Source organism: Chelonia mydas, chromosome 24 (genome assembly GCF_015237465.2).
Source record: "Chelonia mydas isolate rCheMyd1 chromosome 24, rCheMyd1.pri.v2, whole genome shotgun sequence".
Classification (NCBI taxonomy): Eukaryota; Metazoa; Chordata; order Testudines; family Cheloniidae; genus Chelonia; species Chelonia mydas.
The window spans coordinates 19,144,413-19,171,414 of NC_051264.2; the positions used below are offsets into that span (position 1 = coordinate 19,144,413).

A 27,002-nucleotide genomic window follows, 5' to 3' on the forward strand; every position below is an offset into this window, starting at 1 on the left:
GGTCGCCTGTGTGAGGTCGATCAGGAGTGCCTGGGCAGACGTGGGCGCAGGGACTAAAGTTGGAGTGACTTGATCAAGTCACTCTCTTTAGTCCTGCAGTCAGTCCTATTGAACCATCTTATGGTGAGCAGGCAGGCGATACGGATTGCTAGCAGTCCTATTGCATCATCTTCTGCTGGGCAGCCATGAGATGTGGATGGCATGCAGTCCTTCTGCACCGTCTGCTGCCAGCCAAAGATGTAAAAGATAGATGGAGTGGATCAAAACAAGAAATAGACCAGATTTGTTTTGTACTCATTTGCAAACCCGCCCCCCTTCTAGGGGACTCATTCCTCTAGGTCACACTGCAGTCACTCACAAAGAAGGTGCAGCGAGGTAAATCTAGCCATGTATCAATCAGAGGCCAGACTAACCTCCTTGTTCTAATAAGAACAATAACTTAGGTGCACCATTTCTTATTGGAACCCTCCGTGAAGTCCTGCCTGAAATACTCCTTGATGTAAAGCCACCCCCTTTGTTGATTTTAGCTCCCTGAAGCCAACCCTGTAAGCCGTGTCGTCAGTCGCCCCTCCCTGCGTCAGAGCAACTGCAAACAATCATGCATCTGAGTTGAGAGTGCTGTCCAGAGCAGTCACAATGGAGCACTCTGATGGGGCTAAAACATTGTCGCGGGTGGTTCTGGGTACATATCGTCAGGCCCCCGTTCCCTCCCTCCCTCCGTGAAAGCAAGGGCAGACAATCGTTTCGCGCCTTTTTTCCTGAGTTACCTGTGCAGACGCCATACCACGGCAAGCATGGAGCCCACTCAGGTAACCGTCACCGTATGTCTCCTGGGTGCTGGCAGACGTGGTACTGCATTGCTACACAGCAATTGCTACAGCAGCAGATGGTACAGTACTGGTACCGTTTAAAGGCGCGCTGGCGCAGTTTACTGACTCGCTTAGACCTCAGCGAAACCAATATTCCCACTGTTATTACTGCTTGCTGTGTGCTCCACAATATCTGTGAGAGTAAGGGGGAGACGTTTATGGCGGGGTGGGAGGTTGAGGCAAATCGCATGGCTGCTGGTTATGTGCAGCCAGACACCAGGGCGGTTAGAAGAGCACAGGAGGGCGTGGTACGCATCAGAGAAGCTTTGAAAACCAGTTTCATGACTGGCCAGGCTATGGTGTGAAAGTTCTCTTTGTTTTTCCTTGATGAAACCGCCCGCCCCTTGGTTCACTGTACTTCCCTGTAAGCTAACCACCCTCCCCTCCTCCCTTCAATCACCGCTTGCAGAGGCAATAAAGTCATTGTTGCTTTACATTCATGCATTCTTTATTCATTCATCACACAAATAGGGGGATGACTACCAAGGTGGCCCAGGAGGGGTGGTGGAGGAGGGAAGGCAAATGCCACACAGCACTTTAAAAGTTTACAACTTTAAAATTTATTGAATGCCAGCCTTCTTTTTTGGGGGCAATCCTCTGTGGCGGAGTGGCTGGTTGGCCGGTGGCCCCCCCCCCCGCGTTCTTGGGTGTCTGGGTGTGGAGGCTATGGAACTTGGGGAGGAGGGCGATTGGTTACACAGGGGCTGTAGTGGCAGTCTGTGCTCCAGCTGCCTTTGCTGCAGCTCAACCATACACTGGAGCATACTGGTTTGATCCTCCAGCAGCCTCAGCATTGAATCCTGCCTCCTCTCATCACGCTGCCACCACATTTGAGCTTCAGCCCTGTCTTCAGCCCGCCACTTACTCTCTTCAGCCCGCCACCTCTCCTCCCGGTCATTTTGTGCTTTCCTGCACTCTGACATTATTTGCCTCCATGCATTCGTCTGTGCTCTGTCAGTGTGGGAGGACAGCATGAGCTCAGAGAACATTTCATCATGAGTGCATTTTTTTTTCTTTCTAATCTTCACTAGCCTCTGGGAAGGCGAAGATCCTGTGGTCATTGAAACACATGCAGCTGGTGGAGAAAAAAAAAGGGACAGCGGTATTTAAAAAGACACATTTTATAAAACAGTGGCTACACTCTTTCAGGGTAAACCTTGCTGTTAACATTACATACATAGCACATGTGCTTTCATTACAAGGTTGCATTTTGCCTCCCCCCACCGCATGGCTACCCCCTCAACTCTCCCCCCTCCCCGTAGCTAACAGCGGGGAACATTTCTGTTCAGCCACAGGCAAACAGCCCAGCAGGAACGGGCTCCTCTGAGTGTCCCCTGAAGAAAAGCACCCTATTTCAACCAGGTGACCATGAATGATATCTCACTCTCCTGAGGATAACACAGAGAGATAAAGAACGGATGTTGTTTGAACGCCAGCAAACATACACTGCAATGCTTTGTTGTACAATGATTCCCGAGTACGTGTTACTGGCCTGGAGTGGTAAAGTGTCCTACCATGAAGGACGCAATAAGGCTGCCCTCCCCAGAAACCTTTTGCAAAGGCTTTGGGAGTACATCCAGGAGAGCCGCGAATGCCAGGGCAAATTAATCCTTTCACATGCTTGCTTTTAAACCATGTATAGTATTTTAAAAGGTACACTCACTGGAGGTCCCTTCTCCGCCTGCCGGGTCCAGGAGGCAGCCTTGGGTGGGTTCGGGGGGTACTGGCTCCAGGTCCAGGGTGAGAAACAGTTCCTGGCTGTCGGGAAAACCGGTTTCTCCGCTTGCTTGCTGTGAGCTATCTACAACCTCATCATCATCATCATCTTCTTCGTCCCCAAAACCTGCTTCCGTGTTGCCTCCATCTCCATGGAAGGAGTCAAACAACATGGCTGGGATAGTGGTGGCTGAACCCCCTAAAATGGCATGCAGCTCAACATAGAAATGGCATGTTTGGGGCTCTGACCCGGAGCGGCCGTTCGCCTCTCTGGTTTTCTGGTAGGCTTGCCTCAGCTCCTTAAGTTTCATGCGGCACTGCTTCGGGTCCCTGTTATGGTCTCTGTCCTTCATGCCATGGGAGATTTTGACAAAGGTTTTGGCATTTCAAAAACTGGAACGGAGTTCTGATAGCACGGATTCCTCTACCCATACAGCGATCAGATCCCGTACCTCCCGTTCGGTCCATGCTGGAGCTCTTTTGTGATTCTGGGACTCCATCATGGTCACCTCTGCTGATGAGCTCTGCATGGTCACCTGCAGCTTGCCACGCTGGCCAAACAGGAAATGAGATTCAAAAATTCGCGGTTCTTTTCCTGTCTACCTGGCCAGTGCATCTGAGTTGAGAGTGCTGTCCAGAGCGGTCACAATGGAGCACTCTGGGATAGCTCCCGGAGGCCAATACCGTCGAATTGTGTCCACAGTACCCCAAATTCGACCCGGCAAGGCCGATTTAAGTGCTAATCCACTTGTCAGGGGTGGAGTAAGGAAATCGATTTTAAAAGCCCTTTAAGTCGAAATAAAGGGCTTCATCGTGTGGACCGGTGCAGGTTTACATCAATTTAACGCTGCTAAATTCGACCTAAAGTCCTAGTGTAGACCAGGGCTAAGGTACCTTAAGGGTTAAATGCTAAATACCAAAGCCAAACAACACTCGTTACCTGTGTCTGGCAAAAAGCATTTCTCAGTTTTGCAACTTTGAATGAAAGATTCAAATGGATTTTAGTGGTGTTGTTTAAAAACAAAACAAAACCAATTTATCTTAAACCTACAAAACAAGAGTTTTACAAACCAGGAGTCAAGTATCAGGGGGTAGCCGTGTTAGTCTGTATCCACAAAAACAATGAGGAGTCCGGTGGCACCTTATTATTATTATACTGACACATGAAGAGAAGGGAGTTACCTAACAAGCGGAAAACCAGTGTTGGACACATGAAGAGAAGGGAGTTACCTAACAAGTGGAGAAACAGTGTTAGCCAACACTTGTTCTCCATTTGTTAGGTAACTTCCTTCTCTTCATGTGTCAATTCACTCCCTGCTTCTGAAGAAGTGGGTTTTTTACCCACAAAAGCTTATGCCCAAATAAATCTGTTAGTCTTTAAGGGGAAACCAGGAGTGTTGCTTCAGGTTATAAACACTCCAGATATTTACACAATATATTTATACACACATTCTTTTTTTCTTAACATCCCTTGCTCTGCTTTAATTTTTACACAGCTGTACATAGATTACATTTGTATACATTTGGGAGCAGGTAAGTTCCAATAGAAGCCCCTTATGTTCTTTTAGCGAATTTGACTAAATTGTTCATAGTCAAATGACTTAAATCAGACTGTCTCTTTGCCTGGTTGATTTACAGACATTCCTTTGGAAAAGGGCCCATTTTTCCTTCAGAATGGCTGCAAAGAAACTAAGAATTATCTTTCTATAACACTTTTCCTTTTTAACATTTTTACAACATTGAGCTGCTTAATTCTCTCCAGCCTCTGCAGAGTTAACTTCTCACTCTCTTTCCTTAAATCACTTGCTTATCTCCCAGAATGACACCTTCATCATCTCAGATTTTACCATTCCAACTATTGTCCCAGGGATCTGAAATCCCCTTGCCTGTGCTTACTGCTTCCCTTACTCCTCCCACTATGCCCCTCAGGGCTCCCAACCAGTTTTCCAATCTCTTTATCTGTTGCCTGCCTACTTGTTTGGGCCCGATCCTGCTTTCCTCGCTGAACTGTCCCTTCCCGTGGGCACTGGCTTTGTCCCACTAACCATTTAGCAAGGAGGGTGGGCTCCTCAACTAGCCCCCACCCCTCCTGGTCCCTTTTCTTAAACATTTTTCTTAAAATTGTGAAATCACAACAATATCCCACACTCATATATCTTTCAGAGTGAGGTCTTACAGAAATCTACTCCTAATTTGCCCACACTTTGTGCTGGGATTTACAAAACAAAAAGTCTATACCCACTAAAAACTCTGCCTGACAGAGCTGGAGGGGGGGGAAGCTAAGTCCCGTACCTTTTGGGCTCAATCCTGCTACGACCGAGGATATATTCACCTATGCAATTTTTCCCTGATAGATGGGTAGGAGCAAGGAATCTAATCCTCCCCCTATTGCCCGGCACTTCTATGACCAGGAGTGTGCACACCTGAATGATCAATCACTTTATACATATGTACATACATACAATCACTTTTAGCAATATTTTCAACAATCACATTGCATGTCTTCCCCCTTTCGCAATTCTCCACCAAAAATGTTATGCTTATAAGAAACACACGGGATCTTTTTGAGGGGAAAAGGCAACACGCCCCGATTATTGGAGATACAACAATTAGCATATGCTTTCAATCACACACACACACACACTGTCCTGCCAGTCGATGTTATAGTTACCAGTCCAGAGTCTGGATCAATCTAGTGGCCAGCTAGATTGATCACGGGTAGGCAGGAGCCAGGTTCTGTCCGTCGCAACAAGATGCTCCGGGGAAGTCTTGGCAGGATGAAACCAACGTTTTATGGCAAGGCCCCCTGTTTATATTGTGATTTTCCTTCACTGGGACCCATGAGTTTTGCACTGTCATGCTGTAACCAATTGCTGGAGTGCTTGTTTTCTTAAATTGTTTTTCTCATCCTTTATCTTGTTCTTTCATCAGTCTCTCAGAGAGTTACCCCATGCTAGTTTGGATCACAGCTATCTTGTCCCCATTGATGGGTGCCTGCCACATCTTTTAGAGTTGTCAATCTGCCATCCTCTGACATCTCAATAGGGGCATGTTGCAATCTCCTGTCGCCTTTACATCCGGTGATGGCCTTCACACTTATCTTCTAATATACACATTCCTCATTCACACACAAAACAGGATTGATTTTACACAAAGCATTTGAACAGGAACATCAAGTTGCAATGCAAAAGAAAACAATCATTACATTCTTTTATTTACTTCAAAAATGCTAAACCTACAACAAAATGGTGACTCTAAAGGTCTGTCACTGCCTTGAAATCAGCTTCAGACACAAGATTCTGGCTGATGCATCTTTACCAATGGCACACTAGGCCATTCATTTCTGCTTTCAGAAAGGGTGGTTGGCAGGATATGATCAAATCATACATCAATACATTTTATGCATGCTACATTATTATTCTTTATCCTTTATTCTAAATTATACAAAATACAAACATAAAATCCTACTACTACATATCCCCCTTTTGACCCCTCAAGTACAATTCTTAAGTGGGTCTTATTTTATACAACTGTTTCACAGCAATATACTGAGAGGCCATTTGAGCTTGTAATTTAACAAACATTCTTTTTGTCCAACAGCACATACAACACATTCCTAGCAAGCAAACACAGGACAATATTAACACAACTAGCAATGGGTGAAACATGATAGACAATATGCCCTTAGAAGTCGGGGACCTGCCTGTAAAAACATCATACCAATGATAGGCTGTTAGTTCTTTTTCAGACCTAGCAATTTTTAGCATGTCTCCATTTGCATGTAATATTTGAATGACACGCTTCCCTATATCCCAATTTCGTAGTGTAGACATACCCTCTGTGTCTGTTGTAAAAACAGAGTCACCTTGGTTTCTGACAACAAGTGATCAATTAAATCGTGCCAGTCCAGACCAAGGGTAACAGAGAAATTAACCAGGGTAGCAGTTATACTGCTCTGTGCTTTTTCTATCTTTGGTAAATTGTACATGTGATTGCTAGTATATAATATGCTGGCATTACATCTATATTCATCCACTGGGGGTTGGCTGATACTTGCATCTTCCCAAAATACTGCTTCCCGGGATGTAACACATACACAATGTCTGTTGTACAAAACACGCATAACATTTTCTAGTTCATCCCACACATGTGTTCCCAAGGATGTATCCCTACTACATGGTTCTGTGGTGACAGATAGGGAAAAGCACACCCATTTCTGAGGGCTCCACTCCGTACACCCTTGGGTATACAATAATTTCCCCTCTTTCCCAGCCCACTGACCCATAACCCGGGGTAACCAAAAGGATCCTATGGTCAGTTTTGGGAGCGGGCTCACTTTCCATATTTCTGTCTCCACAGACTGTCGGTGAGCAATTTTAACAATAATTTCACCTAATAGCAAATCAGGCTTAAACATGCTGGAAACATATTGCATCTATTCATATTCGTAGGTGTGGAACTAGGACCTATTCCGTTGTTTTAAAAGATGTGTTAATACCCTAACATTCCCAGATATTACTTAAAACATTTCAAAACTAAGAATTTGTGTCTCAGTACATCCTACGGCCAAGGCAGTTTTATTCCCTAATTCTAGTTGTTGTTTATACAGCAGCCACGTGGTGGTGTTCAACCACCACCATATATTCCATGTTGGTTTTAAGTTTCCCAGCCCTATTTGTACCAAGTCCACAGTAGTATCTGCCTGCTTGTGAATGAGACTATCTTGCAGTTGTGACAAGGAACTTAACTTATTCTTAATTACCTCCAGGTCTACAGTATTCATAATCTCTGCTCCAAAACCCTATTAATAGACTGGCATTCCTTGACCTCCGCCGTTCTGCAACACTGGTTTCTGTAAATACAGTTAAAATGCTTATTAATCCTTTTCTGCCTAATGCAATAGGGTTTGGTTTTTTTTGTAACACAATACACAACAATGCTAGCAACAAGACAAACAACACAAGACAAAACTTAAAACACAAAACACAATTTTTGTCGTGAAAGTAGATTCTTGATATTCCGGGTTGCTCTTCAGCTGGTACCAGCTTTTCCTGAAGTTCTGAAAGACAAAAAGAACATTTTTCTACCCCTTTTGGGGTGGCAGATTATTGCTTAAAATATCCCTTCCTTTTACAAATATCCTTGCTGATTGCAGGCAAAACAGAGGAATTACCCCCGTACTTTCCTGTGTTTTTGTTCTATAGGGCTTTTAGCCTTTAAGGGTTGAGGGTAAATGATCTCACTGTTCAGTTATGAAATGCTGCACCTAGAGTGGCAGGGCCCTTACTGGCTTGGTCTCTGAGCTGAAAGGAGCCATGTTCTCCAAGGGGTAGCTCTTTCAGCAGCTGACTCCAGAGCTCTCCATGCAAGCACCCTGCGGGTGGAGCTGGTGGTTCGGTGTCTGTTCGTGCTTGGGGCCTTGGCCCCGGGACTCAGCTTGGAGCCCAGACAGACAGATGAACCCTGGAGGGTAGATGCCAGTTGCTCCCAGTCAAATGTGCAGCAGGGCAGGATGTTACATCCTCGGCATTTTGTAACCAGCCTGGGGCTTTTGCAACACTCCTCATCCTTTTTTGTAAGGGGCTGGTGTGGGGTGGGAACCACAGATGAAAGGGTCTCTCTGTGCAGGAGCCAGTTCTAGTGTCCCTGGGGGAGGGAGGGATGGGAGTCTGGACTGGGTGCAATGCATGGGGTGTGCAGTGTCCTCACTGGTGCCCCTGATCGGTATGATCCTGAACAGAGAGGCCCTGTCCCAGCCTTTTGGAGCAGGGCGCACACTGTCCTCAGCCACTCTCACAGCATGACTGAGTAGCCATGGTCTGTGTCCCTCTCTGGGGTGCTGTGCACTGACATTCCCCCTCTATGGTGGCTCTGCTCCCGGATGGAGAGGATCTGTCTTTGGCTCGAGCCCTGGCTATGGCGCGGTCCCTTCCAGCACAGCTGGGAGAGCTCCCTGCGGAACTTGACACCAGCGAAGGCATACACCAGGGGGTTGAGGCAGCAGTGCAGCAGGCCAAGCACCTCAGTCACCAGCAGCCCGAAGTCCAACACCCGCTCCAGGGCGCAGTGGCGGCCAACGTAGCCCAGGCGTTGCAGACTGTCCAGCAGCAGGAAGATGTGGAAGGGGGTCCAGCAAAGCACAAAGAGTGCCAGCAGCAGCAGCACCAGCCGCAGTGGGCGGTGCCTGGCCAGCAGCTGTGCCCGATCCAGTGTGCAGAAAATGCGGCCATAGCAGAAGAGCATCACCAGCAGTGGCAACAGGAAGCCTAGGAAGAAGGAGGTGAGGCACAGCCCCACCCGCCAGGCCTGGGCTTCATGGGCTCTGAAGCCCCTGTGGCAGATGGAGGCATGGCCCTGGAGCTGGAAGGGTACAGTGCGGAAGTACAGTTCCGGGACGGAGAGGGCCAGGCAGATGGCCCAGAGGAGGGCGCAGGCCAGGTGCAGGTGCAGGGCTCGCAGACGCCGGAACAGCTGCACGGCATGCACAATGGCCAGATACCGGTTGATGCTGATGCCAGCGAGGAGCAGGATGCTGCTGTAGCTGTTCACAGTCGACAGTGCCCCAACCAGTTTGCAGAGCACCTCCCCAAACACCCAGCCATGGGCAAACTGTGTAGCCCAGAAGGGGAGCCCCAGCACCAGCAGTATGTCAGCCAGCGCCAGCTGGAAGAGATACCTGTCCGCCAGGTGCCAGGGGCATCGTCGCCGCCCCAGCACCACCAACACCAGCCCATTCCCCACCAGCCCCACCACAAAGACCAGGGTGAAGACAGGGGGGATGAAGTACCGTCCAAACGCACCGACCGCATCCAGCCTGCAGGGGGCAGTGTCCTCACTGATGTCTGGGTAGCTGGTGTAGTCCTGGGAGGGAGAAACAGAGAGGAGGGCTTAGAGGGGATGCCAGAGAGAGACGCCAGTTTACCTGCCATCCGTAGCCTTTGTGACTGTGCCAGGCAGGGGCGCCTGGGCTGACACCAGCATAACCCAGAAGGGGGAATTAGAGGGGAATGACAGACACACCGGTGACATCGCCTGCCAAGCCTTGCTGAGCCATGTGGGGTGGGGCTCTCTGTGGGCAGCTTTTATGTTCTCCCATGTGCTCGCCATGGGAGGCGGATGCTGGAGAGTGGGCTGAATAATAATGATTTGCACCTGGTTGTGGCATGGGGGCAGCTGGCAGCATTAGTAATCAAACATCATGATAGTCTTCTTGTTCCCTTGGCTTTCCTGATCTGTTACCTCAGTATTTGCGAGCAGGGACTAGGGTGACCAGATGTCCTGATTTTATAGGGACAGTCCTGGTATTTGGGGCTTTTTCTTATATAGGTGCCTATTATCCCCCAGCCCCTGTCCTGATTTTTCACCCTTGCTATCTGGTCACCCTAGCAGGGACTCTTGTACAGCCCCCAGCACAATGGGGCCCCAGGCCTTGCATGGGCCCTGTTGGGGCCACACCCACAGAAACGGAAATGGACGATGGGTAGAAGTTTCAGAAGTTCCAGTGCCTTAGCCTCCTAAATCCCATTTTCAAGAGATGTGGGGATTTGAGACCCTTGAAAATGGCACTTTGGTTCGTAAATCACTCAGGTGTTGGTGAAAGTTTTACCTATGGGGCATATGCTGCTGGTATTATGGTAGGGCCCCATAGGATACATCTGCCCTTTGTTCTTGCTGCTTTAAATGTGAAAACTCGGTGTGTTTCAGTTACTGTCCTGTTTAAAACATCTCTGGAGCGTTGCACAGTCATTTTGGCTTTGCAGTGCACATCTGTTGCCTTCTCATTCTGGCTGTAAGTGATGGGCCATAAATCATAGAATCATAGAATATCAGGGTTGGAAGGGACCACAGGAGGTCATCTAGTCCAACCCCCTGCTCAAAGCAGGACCAATCCCCAACTAAATCATCCCAGCCAGGGCTTTGTCAAGCCAGGCCTTAAAAACCTCTAAGGAAGGAGATTCCACTACCACCCTAGGTAACGCATTCCAGTGCTTCACCACCCTCCTAGTGAAAAAGTTTTTCCTAATATCCAACCTAAACCTCCCCCACTGCAACTTGAGACCATTACCCCTCGTTCTGTCATCTGCTACCACTGAGAGCAGTCTAGTTCCATCCCCTTGGGAACCCCCTTTCAGGGAGTTGAAAGCAGCTATCAAATCCCCCCTCATTCTTCTCTTCTGCAGACTAAATAATCCCAGTTCCCTCAGCCTCTCCTCATAAGTCATGTGTTCCCGTCCCCTAATCATTTTTGTTGCCCTCTGCTGGACTCTTTCCAATTTTTCCACATCCTTCTTGTAGTGTGGGGCCCAAAACTGGACACAGTACTCCAGATGAGGCCTCACCAATGCCAAATAGAGGGGAATGATCACACCACTCAATCTGCTGGCAGTGCTCCTACTTATACAGCCCAAAATGCCATTGGCCTTCTTGGCAACAAGGGCACACTGTTGACTCATATCCAGCTTTGCATCCACTGTAACCCTCTAGGTCCTTTTCTGCAGAACTGCTGCCTAGCCATTCGGTCCCTAGTCTGTAGCGGTGCATGGGATTCTTCCGTCCTAAGTGCAGAACTCTGCACTTGTCCTTGTTGAACCTCATCAGATTTCTTTTGGTCCAATCCTCTAATTTGTCTAGGTCCCTCTGTATCCTATCCCTACCCTCCAAGGCCCCAAGGCTGCCTTTATCAGCTTCAAATGAGTAATGATCAGTCTCACTCACTGCGCAGCAGGAACGTGTCTTCACTTACTATTAAACACACTAGGGTCAGGTTTGAAGAATTTAGCCTGGAAGCCAGCCCCCAAACTCCCGGTCAGCTCAATTAGCATTCCCCAAAGGTTAAATATCACACTGGGGCAAATATGTCTAATACAAACCCCCCATGCCCCTGGTCAGAGTCTGGCCTCCGTGGCCATCACCCCGATGGCACCGTCTGACTTCCTGGGTGAATGGCCATTACGAATGCCATTAACCCCCCTGGTTCAGAAATGATACATTAGGATTCCAGCATTCTTTCTCCCAGTGACCCTGTACAATTCAGACCAATGAATAGCTGTGTCACCCCTGCCCTCTGACCTATAGTGCCCTTTACATTGCTTGGTTGCTGTAGCCTCCAGCCCAGACTGCTCACAAACAGCCTCCAATCTGCAAGTCACTCCCAGCTATGTCTGTGCGTGCTGCAGTCAGCCAACCACCCTGGGCTCTCACCAGCCTTGGTTATAGTACCAGATCCCAACCCACTCTCAGATTTTTCTCTAGAAATCTTGGTCCTGTACTGCTCAGCCCTCTCCTGGACAATGCAAGCATGTTAAGTCTTTTATTTCTTTAATATAATCATATGCCAGCATATTATTTCAGAGTTCTTCAGACACTTCCATTTACAGCCACGGGATTCAATAAATCAGTAAAATAAATTTATTAACTATAAAGAGAGAGATTGTAAGTGAATACAAGTCATGAGGCATAAAAGTCAGAAATGGTTACAAGAAAAATAAAGATAAAAAATGCAACTGGTGCCTCACGTAACAAACTATGTTAAATTCAAAGCAAAGTTTTTCTCACCACATATCCTCAACACTCTTACTGACCAAACTTCTTGGACCAGGACCCCTTCTTCTGTTTAATGGCTTCTTCCTTTGTCCCTTCTTGTGCAATGAATCGATGGACAGAGAGAGAGGGAGGAGGAGGTTTTTTGTGGGTGTTTGTCCCACTTTTTAAAGTGTCAGCCCTCCTCTTGGAAAACATTTCCAGCTGAGATTCAGAAGAGCGTGCCCATATGTAAGGATGTTCCCTGCTGGTTTTCCCAACTGCTTGAACTCCCTTTGTCTCCCTTTGTGCTTGATGACTCTGTTTACTGCTTATATGCAAATTAAGCACAGGACACATTCCTTTGTTTGAGACAAACCTCAGTTTGGTACACGTGTTAATAATATCATACAGCGAAATCGTATAACTTCACATCCAAGGTTGCCACATACATTTTATCAGGATAATATTGACCAGCAAATTATGAGTTTTCAAATGATATCTTACAAGACATACCTTGTACACATATTATTACAATAGTGTATAGGGCATGGGCGCGGGGTACATTCTGTTACAGACCCGCAGCTTGTGACAAATTTATAGACAGTAAATTGAGCTCTGGAAGACACTTACCTCAGAGAAATCATCATACACTGTGGTGAGACCCATGTTTCCAATGGACATGATTCTGCTGCTGGCCAGACCCTCCCTGATCATGCACTGAAACTAAAGGTGAGACCCATAGCAAAAAGCAGAACTGTCCAGCAAGTAATCTTGTAGCTAATAGAAAAGCTTCCGGTGATGAAAGAACTGTTTGTGTTAGGGAAAGAAACTACTGATAGGTAGAACCATGAGGCTGGGTGCAGACTAGCAAAGCCCCCCTGTTGCAAAGATTTTAGGGAATGCCTTCTGTCCCCCACAACTTTCACCAGAGTCTGTGTGTCTGGTAAATGATTAAATCTCTGGTCCATGTGGGTGAGGTTGATTCCCAGAGTCCTGGATGCCCCATGACTGTTTTGGAGGAAGGGGAGAGGGACAGGAAAGCTTTAATTTGCGAGGCTGTACTAGGTGGAGAAGGAGGAAAGATTTGATCTGGGGCGTCTGTGCTTGGAGGTGGCATGCGTTGAACAACAGACCATAACCTGTTCTCCCCAAGAAGCAGCCCTTTGTGCAGTTTGATGCACTCTGGGAGCCCTGCTGCTCTGGTGGCAATGGGAGCTGCAGCTGTGATTCCTGATGATGTGCATCTCTGATGTGCTGCCAGCAGTTGTTTGTTTTCTTGTCTGAATGGGGCAGACGCCTCCATTGCAGGGCTGTGGAGCTAGAGGTATGGGCCACCTGGCTGTCTTTAGGGCACATAAGGAAAGACTTGATCTTACTGATGATCATTCAATAGCAAAAAGAAAAGGAGGACTTGTGGCACCTTAGAGACTAACACATTTATTTGAGCATAAGCTTTTGTGAGCTACAGCTCACTTCATCGGATGCATTCAGTGGAAAATACAGTGGGGAGATTTATATACATAGAGAACATGAAACAATGGCTGTTACCATACACACTGTAAGGAGAGTGATCACTTAAGGTGAGCTATTACCAGCAGGAGAGTGGGCGGGGGGAACCTTTTGTAGTGACAATCAAGGTGGGCCATGTCCAGCAGTTGACAAGAATGTGTGAGGAACAGTGGGGGGTGGGAGGGATAATAAACATGGGGAAATAGTTTTACTTTGTGTAATGACCCAGCCACTCCCAGTCTTTATTCAAGCCAAAGTTAATTGTATCCAGTTTGCAAATTAATTCCAATTCAGCAGTCTCTCGTTGGAGTCTGTTTTTGAAGCTTTGTTGTTGAAGAATTGCCACTTTTATGTCTGTAATTGAGTGACCAAAGAGACTGAAGCGTTCTCCGACTGGTTTTTGAATGTTATAATTCTTGACGTCTGATTTGTGTCCATTTATTCTTTTACGTAGAGACTGTCCGGTTTGACCAATGTACATGGCAGAGGGGCATTGCTGGCACATGATGGCATATATCACATTGGTAGATGTGCAGGTGAACGAGCCTCTGATAGTGTGGCTGATGTGATTAGGCCCTATGATGGTGTCCTCTGAATAGATATGTGGACACAGTTGGCAACGGGCTTTGTTGCAAGAATAGGTTCCTGGGTTAGTGGTTCTGTTGTGTGGTGTGTGGTTGCTGGTGAGTATTCGCTTCAGGTTGGGGGGCTGTCTGTAAGCAAGGACTGGCCTGTCTCCCAAGATCTGTGAGACTGATGGGTCGTCCTTCAGGATAGCTTGTAGATCCTTGATGATGCGTTGGAGAGGTTTAAGTTGGGGGCTGAAGGTGATGGCTCGTGGAGTTCTGTTATTTTCTTTGTTGGGCCTGTCCTGTAGTAGGTGACTTCTGGGTACTCTTCTGGCTCTGTTAATCTGTTTCTTCACTTCAGCAGGTGGGTATTGTAGTTGTAAGAACGCTTGATAGAGATCTTGTAGGTGTTTGTCTCTGTCTGAGGGGTTGGAGCAAATACGGTTGTATCATAGAGCTTGGCTGTAGACAGTGGATAGTGTGATGTGGTCTGGATGAAAGCTGGAGGCATGTAGGTAGGAATAGCAGTCAGTAGGTTTCCGGTATAGGGTGGTGTTAATGTGACCATCGCTTATGAGCTTCGTAGTGTCCAGGAAGTGGATCTCTTGTGTGGACTGGTCCAGGTTGAGGTTGATGGTGGGATTCCTCAAGGGCTTCTTTTCCATGGGTCCAGATGATGAAGATGTCATCAATGTAGCGCAAGTAGAGTAGAGGCGTTAGGGGACGAGAGCTGAGGAAGCGTTGTTCTAAGTCAGCCATGAAAATGTTGGCATACTGTGGGGCCATGCGGGTACCCATAGCAGTGCCGCTGATTTGAAGGTATACATTGTCCCCAAATGTGAAATAGTTATGGGTGAGGACAAAGTCAGAAAGTTCAGCGACCAGGTTTACTGTGACATTATCAGGGATACTGTTCCTGACGGCTTGTAGTCCATCTTTGTGTGGAATGCTGGTGTAGAGGGCTTCTACATCCATAGTGGCCAGGATGGTGTTTTCAGGAAGATCACCGGTGGATTGTAGTTTCCTCAGGAAGTCAGTGGTGTCTCGAAGGTAGCTGGGAGTGCTGGTAGCGTAGGGTCTGAGGAGGGAGTCTACATAGCCAGACAATCCTGCTGTCAGGGTGCAAATGCCTGAGATGATGGGGCATCCAGGATTTCCAGGTTGATGGATCTTGGGTAGCAGATAGAATACCCCAGGTCGGGGTTCCAGGGGTGCGTCTGTACGGATTTCTTCTTGTGCTTTTTCAGGGAGTTTCTTGAGCAAATGGTGTAGTTTCTTTTGGTAACCCTCAGTGGGATCAGAGGGTAATGGCTTATAGAAAGTGGTGTTGGAGAGCTGCCGAGTAGCCTCTTGTTCATATTCCGACCTATTCATGATGACGACAGCACCTCCTTTGTCAGCCTTTTTGATTATGATGTCAGAGTTGTTTCTGAGGCTGTGGATGGCATTGTGTTCTGCACGGCTGAGGTTATGGGGCAAGTGATGCTGCTTTTCCACAATTTCAGCCCGTGCACGTCGGCGGAAGCACTCTATGTAGAAGTCCAGTCTGGTGTTTCGACCTTCCGGAGGAGTCCACCCAGAATCCTTTCTGTAGTCTTGGTAGGAAGGTCTCTGTGGGTCAGCAAGGGAGCAAGTCCCAAAATGGGATTTGCAGCGTGCTGCCACTGGAGGCCGCTCGCGGGAATTCCTGAGCCGTCCGTGTAATATCACTCACCATTGGCTGAACTTGGCTTTGCCTCAGTGTGTGTCAGTGTAATTGTCAAAAATGCCAGCCTGAACACCGAGCTGCACTGATTCTGAAACTGTGGTTTGCTTTTGTTTTACAAGCAATCAGCCCTGAGCGCACCCTCCTTGTCAGCATGTCCCATGGAAGGCACATCATCCTTGCTGTGCACAGATCCACTTTCCTCCCTGTGGGACAATGCAGTGCTAGGCTGGGTAGATCCAGGGCTGGATCGATTTGGGATTTAATAATTTGGGTTATGGAAGTGCCTCGAGGGTCCCAGTACCAATTGAGGACCCCCCTACTGCACTGGGCACCACATAGATGCTGAGATTGAAGTGGGGAAGGAGAAATTGCACTGGGTGTTGCACAAACCCCTGGTGAGATTGGGCCCACATTGTGCCAGGCACCGTACAAACACTGAGACAGGGGAGGAGGGCATTGCAGATTGTTGTGTGGGCTCCAGCACAGATCGGGGTCCCATTGTGCTGGGTGCTGCACAGACACAGAGTGAGACAGTCCCTGCCCCAAAGAGCTTGCAAAGGTTTGTGCATGTGAATATTGTTACTTGTATGCATCGCTGGGTTTGGTGGGAAAGCCCACTGGGGACACTGCTTGCACATTATAGTGAGTGTGTTAGATTCAGTGTGAAGAGCCCATTAGGGATGTGTTGGGTTCAGCAAGAAGGCCCCCTTGGGGATGCTGCTGGCGAGTTGTTGGGGATGTGCTGGGATTGGTGGGAAGGCCCCACTGGGGATGCTGCTCATGTGTCATCAAGGCCATGTTGGGATCAGTGGAAAGGCCCTGTTTGGGTCATGGTAGGTTGAGTGGGAAGAGCCCCACCACGGAGGTGGCAGGCTGGGCAGAAATGGCCCATTGAGGATGCTGCTCACACATGAGGCAGTTGCAGTGAGTTTGTCAGGATGGATTCCTTTGGGGACGCTGCTCATGTACATACGTCTTTTCCAGGTTGGACCTTATCTTAGGGGAACTCAGTAGGAATTAGGACGAGGCACCAGCCCGAGGATCTCCATGCCCTGTGTAGCCTGCTGGCCCATCGCAGGCTTCCCGTAGTGTCCAGGTACTGCACGTGTCCCAGGTGGCTAGTGAGCTGCCGGCTGCATGCAGGTCCCTGGCCTGTAGGTGAAATCCTGGCCCCTAGTCTACATGAAATGTCGCTTCTCTGTCGTGCACTCACTTTCCCCTCAAGCTGATATATAGTGGCTTTTCTCTGTCTTTGCTGCTGTTTCCCCACTAGTTCCTGTTTCAGAGTTTACCCCTGAAGAGAACGTGGAGTGATAACCTGCTCCTCTCCCTTCCCCCCACTCCAGGCTTGGTCCTTTGTTGACAGGTTTAAACCGTGGGAGAGGAAATGTTCATGCCGACGTGGTCACAATGTGACCGTCTCACTGGTCTCTGGGGGAAATGTGAGGCACACAGGCGGGGAGTTAACTAAAGAACAGTCAGCTAGTTGTGGCTGGCGTGGTCAGCTAGTTAGCTCATGCATGCTAGCAAGAGCCGTGTTACATCAGTTTTCAGGATGCTTCCAGGTGCAAATATCGCTTGTGAACGGTTTAGCGATAGTGTGCTGGAGCATGTTTGAGTCTTTGCTGTCTTCACTTGTCACTTTCTGCCACCGTCCTGCCCACCAGGGAAGGTACAAAGCTGTCAGGAGCCTGCTGTCTGTGCCTGCAGATGCACGAGCTCAGGGGCTGTTGGTCCCCATACCACACTCCAGGGGTGGTGGGCATGGATCATGTGGTTAATGTTACCGAGGTGGGGAAGAGGGTGCCGACTTTGTGGTGGGGAAGAGTGTGCCCAAACTCCTCCCTGTCTCATCAGCTTGGCCCCCCAGCTGGCTGCGCTGCCACCCTCCTATGAAGTCACAAACTGGTCACCCAGAGGGACTGTCAAAAGCTCAGGGGAGAATGTCATATGGACCCCTCCCCCTGCCCCTAACCTGTCTCAGTGTTCTGTGCCCCATGGACCCTGCTTCCCACCTGATGCTCATCTCTGGATCCTGTGCCTTGTGGACCTCACTTCCACCCCTACCCACTTCTGGGTCCTGTGCCCTACAGACCCCACTCACCCCACCGTGTCTCACAGCCCATGGACCCCTGTCTGCCCCACAGACCCGGCCGTTGTCTCCAGCATGCACTGCTCAGCCAGGCTGCCCATGGTTTATTTTGACATTTTTAATGAATCTGTTAAAACTTCAAATAAAAACCTGAAACAAACCATAAAGTTCCTGCTGTTACCTACCAAAACGGCTGCTGTCCTGATGGGCTCCTCCCCCTGGGGCCGTCTGTGGTTTTGAGTCTCAAGGCGCTCCTGTCAGTAATGCACTTTGACATGTGCAGCACATACTGATGTACTGTTGAAACCTCTCTGGAGCGGACAGTGGTTTCCTCTTTCTGCAGAGCACTGCAGGCGCCTAGGAGACAAGATAGATAATATGGCTTGGGGACTGGCAGTGCCTGATGCGGCCCATAAGATGGTGCTAAAGTAGCCCGAAAAAGGAGGCCTGTCTCTGATCCCTGCCTGCCATAATGGGGTTAACACTGGGGCTAATCCTGGCTCTTGTTGACTCTCTTCAGGAGCAATTTGGGAATTGAGGAATATCTGGCCCGAGTTTGTGCTGGTTCCTGAGCAGGGGAAGAACTGGGGAGACAAGCTGCAGCTCAGGGTCACTGCTCTCTTATGCTCAATGTCTTATGCTTATGCTCAAATAAATTGGTTAGTCTCTAAGGTGCCACAAGTACTCCTTTTCTTTTTGCTCTCTCTATGACTTTCTTGGCTAAAGTTGCCCCCCATTGATACCACAGCTCAGCATTGTTCCTGATAGCACTGCTGGGGGTGTGGGTTGAGATAGCTCCCGGGGGCTGCCAGTGTTTTAGCCACTCTGTCACCTGGCCTTACCCAGTACGGGAGGGAGGTCTGCCAGCCAAAGTAAAGGCGCAAGCTCTTGTTTCTATTCCAGCAGCACACAGAGGTGTAACCCCTAAGTGGGAAACAGGATAACTCACTCTTTCCTGCCTGAAAGCACCTGTAGACCATTGCTCCTTACATTATTCAGCCAAGTTGGTTGGTAAATGTGTTTTAGAAAACAAACAATCTCTGTCTCAGGTGAGAATAGTTGTTAATTTTTATTAGGAAGAAAATGCACAAGAAAATATAAACCTCTGTGAAAGTGCAACATAAGAGTCATATGAAATAAGCTTTTCAAGCAGGAGCAAATGCTACAAAGCGCTAGACTATAAAGTGATTGCCCCGGTAGGAGAGGGGACCCCTGCTGGGCTTTGGGTGGCTGCAGAGTTTCTTATGCTCCTTCACCCCACTGATCTCCTTACATTGCTAATGTGTCTGTGTTCATGCTATTGCAGCATCATGTTCTCCTGGAGTGTTCCCGCATCCCTGAGAGATGCAGAGTCCCTGACACTTGCCATTCCTGGATCCTTTCCTCACAGCTGGAGAAGATTGCACAGAATGGCAGCCCTGAGTCATCTTTGTCTGCCCATAGGGTATCCTTCCTAAGACTGGGCAAACAGCCAGTGAGAATCATCCCTGTTCACCCCAGGGGCGGGCAGGAGGGAGTCACCAGCAGGGGCTCCTTTGCTCAGCACAGGCTGAAGCCTGTTTGCATTTGTCAATGAAATACAAACACAGCCTGAACTGGGAGCAAAGTCACTGTTGCCTGGGCTAGAAGCTGATGCTTCTACTCAGAGTACTGCTGGGGGCCTGAGCAGAGTAACCCTACCTCATGGGACGAGGGACAGAGAAGGGAGTGGTGCAGGGTGTTCTCTCAGTAACGCTCAGTTTGGCTAGAGAACACGGACTAGTCTCACAGCAAAAAGCTTCGCTTAACTGTTAATGCAGGAGGGCAATTGCTGGAAGCGGAGAAGTCTGGGGAGGCTGCGCCAAGACACCTTGATTGGGGGGCTGGAGGGGGGGCACAAATGCAGAAAGTGTTATGGCTCCACAGAGCTCACCCTCTCAGACAGGATGGGTCTAACGCACCAGGGACTGTCGCCCTACCAAGTAGCATGGGGATTGCCCCTTGCCGTTATTTGGGTGTGTGTGTTGGGGGCAGTGGGGAGTGGGAGTTGGGGGAGATGCGTGTGTTTGGGGGAGGTGTGGGGCTGTCAGGAGTGTGTGTGTTTGGGGGAGGTTATGTAGGGCTGGGTGTGTGTTTGGTTGTGAGTATCTCAGCAACGACTTGAACTGGAAGAGGAAAGTGATTGGCTGGTGGGGCAGGGGCTGTTTTTCTTCTGTGTTCGTACAGTGCCTTGCTTGATGCGGGCCTCGTCCATGGTTAGAGCTCCTAGATGCTACAGTCAGAAAAATAATGGGGCTATCATTGTAAGCATAAGGGGTGCAGAGAGCAGGGAGGGTGTTGGAGGAGTGAGCACTGGGCTGAGACTCAGAGACTCTGATCCAAGCAGAGCCGGCTCTAGGTTTTTTGCTGCCCCAAGCGCAAAAAAAATAAAAATAAAAAGGAGTGCCGCCGAAGCAAAAAAAAAGAAAAAAAAAAAGGGGGGGGCAGAGTGCTGCCCCTTGAAAAGTGTCGCCCCAAGCATGAGCTTGGTTTTCTGATGCCTAGAGCTGGCCCTGGATCCAAGCGCTGGTTTTGCGGGAGGTCGGTGAGTCCCTTTGTTGTGTGCAGCCAGTATGTACCGGGGCTGTTACATTGCAGCATTGGCCTGCCCTGCTGCAGTACCTGGCCCTGTCTGTCCCAGCCAGACTAATGTCCTCAGTAGGAAACCTCCAGACTCTCTTGTTATGATGATCTGAAGCCCCTGAAATTGCAGCCTCGCTGCATTGACTGAAACGGCTCAGCACTTGGCACCTGGTAACTGACTTAGGGGAAAGGACGGACCCATGGCCTGCTTGGAAACCACGTGTACAACCTCTGGCACCTGCACCTAGGATCCACAGAGATTCGGCGATTGCACCAGCCTGTCAGAAATCTGTTACCGTTTCTTCCCAGCTCATTCTGAGTCTCACACCTCCTGGACTCCTGCTTGTGGTGAGCTGCACAGGAGGCTGGGTAACCACAGGTGTCTGGCTGTGTCTGGCTATGATTATAGTGATTGCTTGTCTCCCCTTCCCTGCCCCTAGGGGAGCGTTTCACCCCTTGCCACCCTTCTCCCCTTCCTTGCCCCTTGGGGAAGGGTTTCCCCCTTGCAGCCCCGTCTCCCCTTCCTTGCCCCCTTCCTTGCCCCCTGTTTGCCCCTTGCAGCCTCAGCTCCCCCACACCCCTTTGGGGAGGGGTTCGCCCCTTGCAGCCCCAGCTCTCCCCTAGATCCCTGAGTAGGAGGCCTCAGTGGTCTCCGACCAGGTGGAATCCTTGCGCTGGCTCGGTGTCTGTCCGTGTCTGTGCAGGAACTCGCGGCTCACACAGCCCACATGGCCCAGCAGCTCCAAGAACTTGTTGCGGAACTTGATGCCAATAAAGGCGTAGAGCAGGGGGTTGAGGCAGCAGTGGAAGTAGCCTAGGCTGGCAGTGACAGACATGGTGATGTCCAGGCTGGCCTCCTTGCCACAGTCCCGCCCCACCACCTGCAGGTCAATCAGCGTGTTTGCCAGCAGGGCCAGGTGGTAGGGTGTCCAGCACAAAAAGAAAACGACCACCACCGTCAGGATGACCCGCATGGCCTTGTGCTTGTGGAAGCCCTGGGAGCGCAGCAGAGTGTGGATAATGCAGGTGTAGCAGTACAGCATGGCTGCCAGAGGCAGGAAGAAGCCCAACAAGTGGTAGCAGATGCGCAGGGCCATTTTCCAGTACAGGGAGGTGTTGATGGAGAAGTTGTGGGAGCACAAAGTGGTGTTGAGGCGATAGTCCTTCTTGACTTCCAGGTACAGGAAATCCGGCATGGTCAAGAGGATGCAGACGCCCCAGACCACCAGGCAGGTGGCCACCATCAGATGAGACTTGTTCCTCTTGTACATGTGCACGGCGTGGACGATGGAGAGGTACCGGTCGAAGCTGATGCACACCAGGAAGAAGATGCTGGAGTAGAAATTGATCTTGAAGATGGAGCCGACCAGCTTGCAGGTGCCCGTGCTGAAGACCCAGCCGTGCACAGCCTGCACTGCCCAGAAGGGGAGTGTCACCACCAGCAGTACGTCGGCGAGTGCCAGGTTGAGGATGAACACGTCGGTCCCAGCCAGGGGCCTCTTGCACTGCAGTAGCACAGCCATCACCATGCAGTTCCCGCATAGCCCCAGCGGGAACAGCAGGCTGTAGAGGACTGGCAGGAAGACCCTGTCAAAGGCCTGGATACTCTTGGAGGTGCAGGGTGGGACAGAGCAGCAGGTGTCACTCTCATTGTAGTAGTCAGGGTAGAAGCTGGTGTTCTCCATCAGGTAGGAGACATCATCTCCACTGAAGATAACCTAGACAGCAAAGGGGACATGTGAGAATCAAAGGGTTATTCTCACTCTGCGCCCTTGGTTACTCTGTTACTGGGTGGGGGTGTTTTGGGCTGCCTTCAGCAGCTTTCTTCTCTGCAGCTGGTCTGCGAGGGGTAGGACCCTTTAGGGCTGCAGTCTTTGGGATACTTAGGATACTCAGGATACTTAGGATACTTTGGGATACTCAGCTTATTCCCTGGGCACACTGGGAACAAGTGAAAGCTGCAGTGCTCCTGGTGTACAAGTACCACTTAACATTATCTATGCAATGAGGTCCAATTGATCAGACAGTGGACTGGGAGCAGGACTCCTGGGTTCTATTTCCAATCTGCCATTGACTTCCTGCTGGACCTTGGGCAAATCAAATCCCCCTCTGTCAGCTTCTGCTTCCCCTACTGCCCTTTTCCTGCCTTGCTGTGAAGCTTGTAAGTTCTTTGGGGCAGCAACCATCTCACTCGGTGCAGTGCCTGGTTGCCCCCATCTCTGTCAGGGCCTCTTGCTGCTACCATAACATTACCCCTGTCAGTGTAAGAATCCCACTTGCAGTGTTAGGGGAATGAACTATTCGCAGAGAGATGTTTGCATTCAGTCTCAGGTGTGTGCCCAGTAAGGTGTTCAAATTACATGCTGGATGTAATGACACAAAGCATGTTGTTATTGTGTTTATTATTTTTCCAGGGCCACAGAGCCTGCAGGGGGTGGGGAGGCCTGCAATGTAATTCTAATTGTGTGACTAGTGTGGAAGGGGGTAAGAATTGCTTGAGTGGGGGTTGGGGAAAGGGTTACAGGGAGAGAAGGTTAAGTGGCTGTAAACTCAGGGGCCAGTCCTGCTCTCAGTGGGAGTTTGGCCAGTGGTGTCGCTGGAAGTTGGATGGGTTCCTTGAGACAGGGTAAAGTGTTTTTCTGATGGAACGGTTGCTGTCAAAAAATGCAGTTTCATTAAAATCTAAAGGTGTCGCAGGAACCTGTTGATTTCCATGAATTATTTTTGACAGGAAAAAGTCTAAATATTTTGTTTTGATTCTTGTATTAAAATATTACATAGGCATATAATATTTAATATGTTAATATCATACAAACCATGCTGACGGTCCCAAATGGATTTTTTCATAATTTTTGTTTAATAAGAAATGGTGACATTTCAGCTTTTGGTTCAGATTCAGAAAGTCAGACGGTTCTGCAAAATGGAAATTCCGGTTGCAAAGGTGATGGAAAACCAGCCCCTGGGGAGCATCTAAATGCTGTCCACTTTAAGTTGGTTGCATTATGCGCATGCATGCACGCACACACGTGCCCCAGGGGCAGTGGAGGGCATAATCTGTGCTGTTGCCCTGTGTTTGTCTAAACGAGGTGGTATTTTCTTTTCTATAGACACAAAGAGATGTTAGCACCCAGCATTCCCAGTGAGAGCAGGACAGAATTCTCTCCCATTGCCTCATCTCCAGTTGAGATCTGGGGAGAGTTCCCATCCCTGCCCCGGTGAGAGCCAGGCAGTTCTTACCCCACTAGCTGCTCTCTTGCCCCGCTGGGAACTGCTGGGTGCAGAGCACTTTGGAAAATCTGACCCCAGATGTTTGTTTTTCTCTCAGCTGTTGAGGTTGGGCAGACGCTGCTCTGGCACATGGTGTGAAAACCAGCACCTTGTGCTCTTCCCCAGGATTAGTCAAGTCTGCATTGACTTTGATGGCTCAGATCCCAGTGATTTAACTTCTCAGAATGACACTTCCTCTGAAGCGATTGTTAATGATGGGACCAGGTCCTGGATGGACTCTGTAGCCAAGCTCTCCCCCTTCGGGGTGCTGTTTGTCACTGACCTTTGCGTCCCAGAACTGTACACTCCATTCCCCTCTAAATCACCCCATGTCAGTAACATGGAGCCCTGAATGCTTCCCCCCTGCACATTTGGTTTCAGTGGGAGAGGCAATGTCCTTATTCGCCACACACTTCAACAAATTCCCTCTTTAACTGCAGGTTAAAGCAGTGTTAGTGTTAGAGCAGCCGTGTTAGTCTGTATTCGCAAAAGAAAAGGAGTATTTGTGGCACCTTAGAGACTAACAAGTTTATTTGAGCATAAGCTTTCATGAGCTACAGCTCACTTCATCGGATGCATTCCGTGGACAATGCAGTGGGGAGATTTATATACACAGAGAACATGAAACAATGGGTGTTACCATACACTGTAAGGAGAGTGATCACTTAAAATGAGCTATTATCTTTAACTGCAGGACCCCCAAGCCTCCAGGCACCCTGCAGAACATCCCTGGGCTGGATTAACTATTATTGTCTTGACACAGCCTGATACCTGACCCAAATCAGCAGATCTCTTTACTGCCCCCCACCCCCATAGAGATGCTGCTCAGTCCTGCTCCCCTCGCCATGGTTTGAGTTCAGTCCTAGCTGTCTCTCCTTTCTGACGAGCGTGCATGGTCACCCCAAAGCCCAGGTGCTGTGTTTATCACTCCAGAGAGTTTCTCTTGGCTGATCATGAGCCCAGGTTACAGCCCGTGTCAATTACGCAGTGTCCCCGAGTGTGCAAAGCATTCCCTGGGAGAATGAGCTGGAAGCAGACGGTGAGGGAATACCCTGCTTGGCGGGAATGCTGGTGCTGCCTGAGTTGGGTTGCACAGAGCTGTGTGTCTTTGCAGAAATACCTGCTTTTATTGCTATTAAAGAGCAATGTGCATGTCTGGGTATAACAGTCTGATGCCAATTCGCCACGGGGACACGTTGCGGCAGATACCCTGCAAGGTGGAGGCTGCAGGGATGTAAAAGCCCAGGTTGTTCTGCTGGCACTGGGACTGTCATTCATTTGCATGGCTCGTGGTGCCTGCCCAGCAGTTAATGTTTATTATTATGTCAGTGCGATGGGAGAGCCTTCACTTAGCCTTTGCATTCATGCAGCCGCTGGCATTTCACCCTGCAGGAACTAATGCAAATACAGTGCTCCTGAAAGGTACCGGATTGAGAGCCCTGGGTTTATCTGCAGCCTGGCCGGTGGCAGCACAAGCGCCCCTCCCAGCCCTGTCCTCCCATACGTTTGACCCGTGGGATGGGAAAGAGAATGCTGAATCCAAAGCCCTTTAGTCCACGGTGACTCCGTCAAGGAGTGCTGGTATGCTAGCCTGGGGTTCAGTTCCCAGCTCTGCCACGCAGCCTCCCTTTGTGCCCTTGGACTTGTCGCTTTTCAAACACACCTAAGTGCTTTCGGAGTCGGATGTCTCACTGACTTTAACAGCAAGGATGTACGTGGCCCCAAGCGCAATCCTTGCGCTGCCTCGCAGCACAGGGGTGAGCCGTACTGAAGCTGTGTCTTGTGCTTGGTTACGGCACTTTCAGATGTTCCGAGCATCTACAATTCAAACTGCCCATAGCTAAAGTGATTTCCTTTCTAGACTGGGGTCATTTTACTTCTGTGGTTGAACTTTAGAGGTTCATCTGCTTTGAGTTACAGAGAATGAGTTAAATTCATTTTTTGAAGGATTGAGAAATTTAATTTCTCATTTCATAATGCAGAAACAGCAAAGGGATTTTCCTCAAACTTTCAAAAGGCAAAACAAAACAAAAACCACCCCAAATTTGATCTGACAACAAGCATAGAAAATTTCAGCCTGAAAGGAAACTTTCTCACAAGTCAGTGAAAAGTGGGGTTAAAATCTTTGCTTTTTCCCACATTTATGCCTTTGTTTAACTTTAACTTCTCTGTTCAGAGATATCAGTAGCTCAAAATTAATGTTTAGAAGAATGAAATGAATTAAGAACATTTTTCTTCTATATATGAATGTTAATATTTCCAACCACGCCAAGGATGCACGGTTTTAAAGGATTTCATTCACTTTTGTAATAACCTCAGTTTGGGATATTTTCAAAAGTTAATTCCAACACTTAATTGACCCGTCTGTGTAATCAAATCTTGATTAGATTAGATTAGATTATCTACTCTAGGTGCTTATATTTTGTTATTTATCTGAAGATAAGGATTTTAAATATAATTTTTCACTTTTGTAATTAGCCTTTTTGAATGAATCTTACTGATAACTTGACATAACACAACATTTCTGACACGTGTCTCCCCTAGTACAAGCCCCTCCAAATTCCCTTGAATTTTAAATTGCCCCCCGTCCCCCCGCACATTTGTAAATAAAATAAAGACCTTCCCAATGATTTTATCAAATGGAAACTCACCCAGTCAGTCATAGTTGGGGATGTGGCACCTTCCTAGCATAAAGTGCTGGATGTGTCGGGCTCCTGAGAGAACTGAAGTGGTCTTTGATTCTGCGTAGATTTCAAGTATCTGTGGTTTGAAGTTTGAGTGACACAGTCTCTTTTTCTCGGAGTGGCTGGAAGGAAGCAGCATACTCATTCTCAGTGTCTCCGCTGTTCAGTGACAGATGCAGACGAGCTCAGAGGTGACCATCCAGAGAGCTGGGGTTTCTGCCCTGCTCTGTGATGCATACCCTGGCTGAGATGGGCCGCTGCTCCTTGTGCCATAGCGTGCCTGGGATAAGAACTGCCAGGGTGGATTGTGAGCATTGCTAAAGTGCTTTCAAGCCCTTGGGTAGGTGGTGCTGGACATAGCATTTGTAGTGCTCGGAAAGATTGCTGGATTGATGGTCAAGAAGCATGGGGGCTTTCTCTCCACCACAGAGGAATAAGATGGACAGTAGCCCATGTAAATTCCAA

At 48.8% G+C, this 27,002-nt stretch overlaps 1 protein-coding gene across 13 annotated transcripts; it reads right to left on the bottom strand.

Moving 5' to 3' along the window:
- Positions 1 to 1,302: 1,302 nt before the first annotated feature.
- On the bottom strand, positions 1,303 to 26,634 carry CXCR3 (C-X-C motif chemokine receptor 3). Of its 13 annotated transcripts, none has more exons than XM_043535361.1 (5): positions 26,505 to 26,634; positions 18,171 to 22,304; positions 9,386 to 9,446; positions 7,348 to 7,437; positions 1,908 to 1,944 (listed from the first exon to the last, which is right to left on the bottom strand). In XM_043535361.1, the coding sequence occupies exons 1-2, from the start codon at positions 26,514 to 26,516 to the stop codon at positions 21,207 to 21,209; spliced, it is 1,110 nt and encodes a 369-aa protein (XP_043391296.1). In that variant the 5' UTR covers positions 26,517 to 26,634; the 3' UTR covers positions 1,908 to 1,944; positions 7,348 to 7,437; positions 9,386 to 9,446; positions 18,171 to 21,206. The 13 variants fall into 13 exon arrangements, 12 of the variants coding, with proteins under 12 accessions (XP_043391297.1, XP_043391296.1, XP_043391291.1 ...); XM_043535360.1 differs by lacking the exon at positions 1,908 to 1,944 and adding an exon at positions 3,394 to 5,703; XM_043535356.1 differs by lacking the exons at positions 1,908 to 1,944; positions 18,171 to 22,304; positions 26,505 to 26,634 and adding exons at positions 2,533 to 5,703; positions 12,738 to 13,589 and having other exon boundaries at positions 7,873 to 9,446.
- Positions 26,635 to 27,002: the final 368 nt, after the last annotated feature.